The 5,510-nt window shown below is 39.3% G+C and overlaps 1 protein-coding gene across 1 annotated transcript in view; it reads right to left on the bottom strand.

Moving 5' to 3' along the window:
• Window positions 1–504: 504 nt before the first annotated feature.
• The window catches only part of LOC122342727 (neuronal acetylcholine receptor subunit non-alpha-3-like), a 17,739-nt gene continuing 12,733 nt past the window's right edge, over window positions 505–5,510 (bottom strand). Inside the window, exons 5-7 of the mRNA XM_043236779.1 lie at window positions 4,074–4,259; window positions 751–826; window positions 505–563 (exon numbers count right to left, since the gene is read on the bottom strand). Coding sequence (XP_043092714.1) covers window positions 505–563; window positions 751–826; window positions 4,074–4,259 — 321 coding nt within the window. The remainder of the gene's footprint in view (window positions 564–750; window positions 827–4,073; window positions 4,260–5,510) is intronic.

Raw genomic sequence — 5,510 nt, 5'->3', positions numbered from 1 at the left:
CAGGAAAGTTAGAAGAAGAAGAAGAAAAAAATATGCTATTACAATGAATAATTTAAAAAACTAAAACTAAAACACTCAAATAAAATATTTTAAGCACATAACACAAAGATTGACACAATCTGGTTGAAATTTTAATAAATACTATTATAGAATATAAATAATACCATACTGAATTAATCAACAGCCTAAATGTTGCAAGTTCCTATCAAAGTTATTGGCCAACTATTTCATTTATTCTCCAAAGCCAAGTTTCCCCGGCACTGGGTTTCTTTTATTGTTAATTTTGGACTGTGTGTGTAATATTAACACACACACACACACACACGCACACACACACACACACGCAACGTCTGAATGAAAGAGCTTTGTTCTCCGAGTGTCTGAAGACAAATACATGCAGGTCTGGAGAAAACAGCGTCAAAGCGAACCTCTTTAACTCCGCGGAAACTTTAATAACGCTGACGATTATTCATGCCGCATAATGTCCTCGGAGCGATAGGAGCCTCAGGATGGCGAGAGTTTCTCTTCGCCCAAGTTAAACCTATTTTTAAACAGACGGCTGACTGCGGAGAGAAACACGGGGGATCATTCATCCTGACAAACACGGACATCATTAAAAAAACACCCACTGCTCTCCTCCTCCCGCTCTCCAGACCCGCCGCATCAAAGACGACGCTTCATCTGCCTCGTGTCTCTGCTGGTGGAGTCAAACGTAAGAAGTACAGGCTCGTCGGTTTAATGTGCTAATACGGTGTGATTCGGTACGGAAAAACCCGTCCTGCTCAGACCCGTCCGATCGGATACGGATCGACTCGATCCGGGACGCCTGGCGGAGTACGACGTTATATTCCCTGAAATTCGTGATATGACGGCAGAAAATGCCCCTGCGTGAAGTTCATATATTTCTATGGGATTACACAGTTTAGCAATATCATCTGTGAGTCTGGAGCACAAACACAGTCATCAGTAGCTGCTGCTATATTTGCAGCAATAGCCGACAATATTTCGTACGAGTCAAAATGATGCATTCGTATCATTAGAATAATAAGTAAAGATCGCATTCCATGAAGATACTTTGGAAATATCCTACCGTAAATATATTAAAACTTTATTTGATTGATAACATGCGTTGCTATGACAACTTTTAAGGCAAATCGAGTGGGTGAATGATTCAATGAATCAGTCAACTGAACGAATCAAGTGAGCCAATTCAATACAATCAATTGATTTATTATGTCGTAATTTAATTTCTTGACAGCCTTAATAATAAATAATTATGTTTAGCAAGTCCAAACCACAGACTTGTCACATATAAACCAGATTCATGCGTCATCCGCCGATTGATTGAAGCGTATTGAGCATAAAAATGACATATAACTTACACGCTTCAACCTGAACGGCTGACTTCAATCATTTTATTCGATGTCAAGTTTTTATCAATCCTCCCGGACGCAATTTAGTTAGCTGGTTGATACAATGAGCATTTGAGGAAGAAAAAAACACTGTATTTGAAGACATTTGTGAGATTTGTGGCATTGAGTCTTTGAAAGATATTCCTAGTGGCAAGTTTTCAAGGATATCTTTCTATGTAATCATAACTTCAGCTGATTATCCTCGAATGCACTTAAATTTTCACTTGAATACTGATTTAAAAAAGGGAAAATGTTATGCAATATTTGACTAGGGTACCGTTCACTTAAAAACATGCTAGTATCGAACTATCTGGAAAAAAAGGTAAGAGTTCAAAAACTCTTTTGTGATAAAGAATTCTTACATAAACTGCAGTTTAATTAAATTAATTTATGTAATACATTACAAATCGTTCTGCTTGTGTTCACGAAAAGAGCTGATAAAGGTGTCACAAGAGCTAGTTTGGTGCGCTTTAGCCATTCATTTACAAGATATCATTCATTTTATCTCCAATATCGTAATATTATTTGCTGTTATTATCGCCGATGCTGTTGTCTTCCTCCGATACCGTTCTCTTCTGTCATTGTCTCCAATACAGTTATTGTCTTCAATAATGTTAACAGTCTCTAAATCCAAAAATCCAAATTTGTTCGATCTATAGGAATTCATGCAGAAACAGTGTTTCTTTACAAAGTGGCATGCGTTATACGGAAGTTTAGTGATTTCTGTGTATGCGTATGAACAGGGATCATTTTGACTACATTCATGTCCGTATACGAAACTTTTAAAAGGAAAACAAAATGTTTTAGTGCGTCATTGTCACGTAAAAGTCACTGTGCTTTTGTGAAAAAGAAAACTAACCATTCACGATATGATATACATTTATGGCTGTCAAGAAATGAAATTATGTCATAATTTGCCGATTAATAAATCAAATTAAATGTAAATTAATCACACCCCCCCTGCCCTTTCCAAAAAAACAACAACAAAGTTTTGAAGTGATATTATGCTACACAAAAAAAGCATTGACATAAGATACATAAAAGCATCTTTATTTATTTATTTTTTTAAGACAATATTGTCTTCATGAACGAGTCACTGATTCATTGACTCACTTGATTTATTTAAAAAGCTTGTAGTTTATCATAAATGTACATATACACTTTTAGTGCACATATTCAATGCTATTGAGCACACTCCTTTTTTCACAAGCTAGTACGGTTGAAGGCATCGCGTCTTTGTAAGACACTTTCAGTGAAAATAAGAAAGTTGTTTCTTGCGCTTATTTATCAAGAAAAAAAACAACGGCCAGTGCACACTATCTGTGTAAGGCATGAACAGTCAGACGGTCATTATCACAAGATAAACACTTTTAGCTCATTGGTGCTGCACTCTCTCTGCTCTCTTTCTCACATTACTGAATCGTTTCAGCTCAGATCAATATTTCATGTCCCTCTATTTATTTATCTGGTAAGTTGCCGGGTAATGAGCTTTGCTCCAGGTCCTGATCACCTGGTCAGGGTTTATTTTGTGAAAATAACTGGCTGACTGTACATCCATTACATATTCCTCCTTGTTTGTCCCTGAGATAATCAAGCCCGGGATGTTCTGATCTCACAGTCCAAACACATTCTACGCTCATTCCTGTGCAACCATTCGCAGAAGCCGAGCAATCATTTCACCGAAAGGCGGTATGATTGGGTAAAAATGACTTCAGATTGCAAAACGTTATCGGTTCAGCTCCGCGCAACTTTAAAGGCCATAAAGGCATTAAGATATTATAAACACCGACATCGTTTTCTGTGAAGCTGTGGTTTTGTGTGTCAGGACATTGGGTCCTTGGCTGGTCTTGAAATATGGAAAATGAAAAACACGATAAATTGCACCTTGTCATTATTTATTTAACACAAAATGGAAAAGCCATGTATGGCAGAGTTTTGACACCTTCACTGTTAACATCACTGACTAGAAGTCAGGCCTAACCGATCATCAGCGAGTGTGAGCACCTCTACAGAAGCAGATGTTTTGGCAGTTTGCTGGACTGGAGCCTTCAGGTGCTTTTTAACACAATGCCAAGGATGTAAGACATAAGCAACGATCTCAGAAAACACGCTGGGATTTGTCACGTGATGTTGTTCATCTAAGGATTTGATTTCCCAATTGTAATTGGATGTTCATGCTTTTTTTAGCGTCTTAATAAAGCGCATAGCACGCTTTGCTTAAAATTAGTAAATGTAAAAAACACCTCTCTGTTTTCAGCGACCCGTTTTATTCCAAGTCGCTTTAAATGCTAATGAGCTCTGCTGACTCCGCCCCTCTCTTCTGTAGGGTGACGAGTAAACTGAAAACATCAGCTGCCAAACTTGCTAACCAGCACGTTATTAGCCTTGTCAATCAACTATTGTACCAGAGCTGCTGTTCTGACAGGAATCTCAAAACAGCCCGGATTGAGAAAAGGGGATTTTAAAATTCTTTTCTTTATACGCTGGATGTGTACAGACACTTCCAACACATATTTATGTTCAAACAACATCCGACGAGTCCTTTAAGACCTGCCAAGGTCTTTTTTTTATTGTCCTGACACAGAAAATCCTGGAATTCAGTTGAGTGCCCTAACGTTTTTTAACACGACTGTATATTGTATTGTTTGTCGGATGCAGTACCTTGTTGAGGCTCCGGGCGGCGCTGTCCTTTCCTCCGGGGGTCAGGTTCCTGAGCTGGACGTCCAGCAGGTCGATCAGGTGACCCATGGCTCGGACGGTGTAGGTGATGTCCCCCGCGTGCATGTGACCCTTGGTTTGCTCCGAGAGCTCACGGGAGATTATGGCTGCGGGTTCACCCGCTCGGATCTACAAAACACACGTGCACACACACACACACACACAGGATGAGTCCAAACTGATCACAAACAGTACCGTCTTCTACACTGGCGTAAGCAAATGTGTTTAACATTGAAAAACGCCATATAGATGCTCTTTATTTAAACGTTTCTCCACACTAAATGTTTTTGCTGTTGTCGCCGTTGTTCGTTTGCACGAAAGCTCTGAATGAAGTGATTGAGTCAAGCGGCTATCCTGCAGGTGTGTGTCGATGGCGGTCAGCAGAACTGAAGGTGTTGGAAGAGGTGTTAATGTTCCTGTAGCTCAAACAGCGGAGCGTGACGATAAACAACACCAAGGTCATCACGGGTTCGAGGCACAGTCAAAGCATTGATGAATACAAGCTATTTATTTATAAATGTCTGCTTTTAAAAGAGTCTGGGATTTGTGATCCCGGTGCATCAATCAATGCAAGCAGGCCTTTTTTTAGAAAAAAAGTCAACATGCACCATTCATGACATTAATACAGTATTTCTGCTCAAAGCTCGCTTAGAATGTTTATAATGGATTTCTATTGTGACCTAATACAGATGTAATATAAAATAAAATGACACACAAATGTATTATGTGTAGCTTTATGTAATAAAATGGATACCATTTTATCGTTTCTCACATAAACATATTTTATGCTATTTTTAAAAAGCCGCAAAATGCATGAAAAACACATGTATGTATCTATATATTTATTAGCTTCATGTTTCATCTGTGCTAGTTATGCATTATCATCACTGAAGGTGGGAATATATATATGTGTGTGTGTGTATATATACTGTATATATGTATATGTATATATAATTTACGGTTTAACATTGAACATGTGGTAACAAGGCTCATTCTCTGCAGATCAGATCAGCTGGAGGCGGCTGAAGACAGAAGAAGTGAACGACTCTTGACTTCCCAGACAGTGTAGCTCTGTTCTTTCAAGTCGTGGCAGAAACACAAGCGCAGACGAGAGCCACGCTCTCTCGTGTTGAGTTTAATCACAACACTCCTCCAGCTGAAGGAAGAGATGTGTTTATTTGCTAATGAGACGCAACTAAAGATGTTTTCTTCTGGGCTGCCTGCTGGGTCCACACACACACACACACACGCACGCACACACACACGCACACACACGAACAGACACACACACGCACACACACACGAACAGACACACACACGCACACACACACACGAACAGACACACACACACGCACGCACACACACACGCACACACACACA

Source organism: Puntigrus tetrazona, chromosome 1 (genome assembly GCF_018831695.1).
Source record: "Puntigrus tetrazona isolate hp1 chromosome 1, ASM1883169v1, whole genome shotgun sequence".
In the NCBI taxonomy this organism is placed as follows: domain Eukaryota; kingdom Metazoa; phylum Chordata; class Actinopteri; order Cypriniformes; family Cyprinidae; genus Puntigrus; species Puntigrus tetrazona.
Note: the sequence above shows the minus strand (reverse complement) of the source record. Positions and strands in the feature narration are given on the sequence as shown.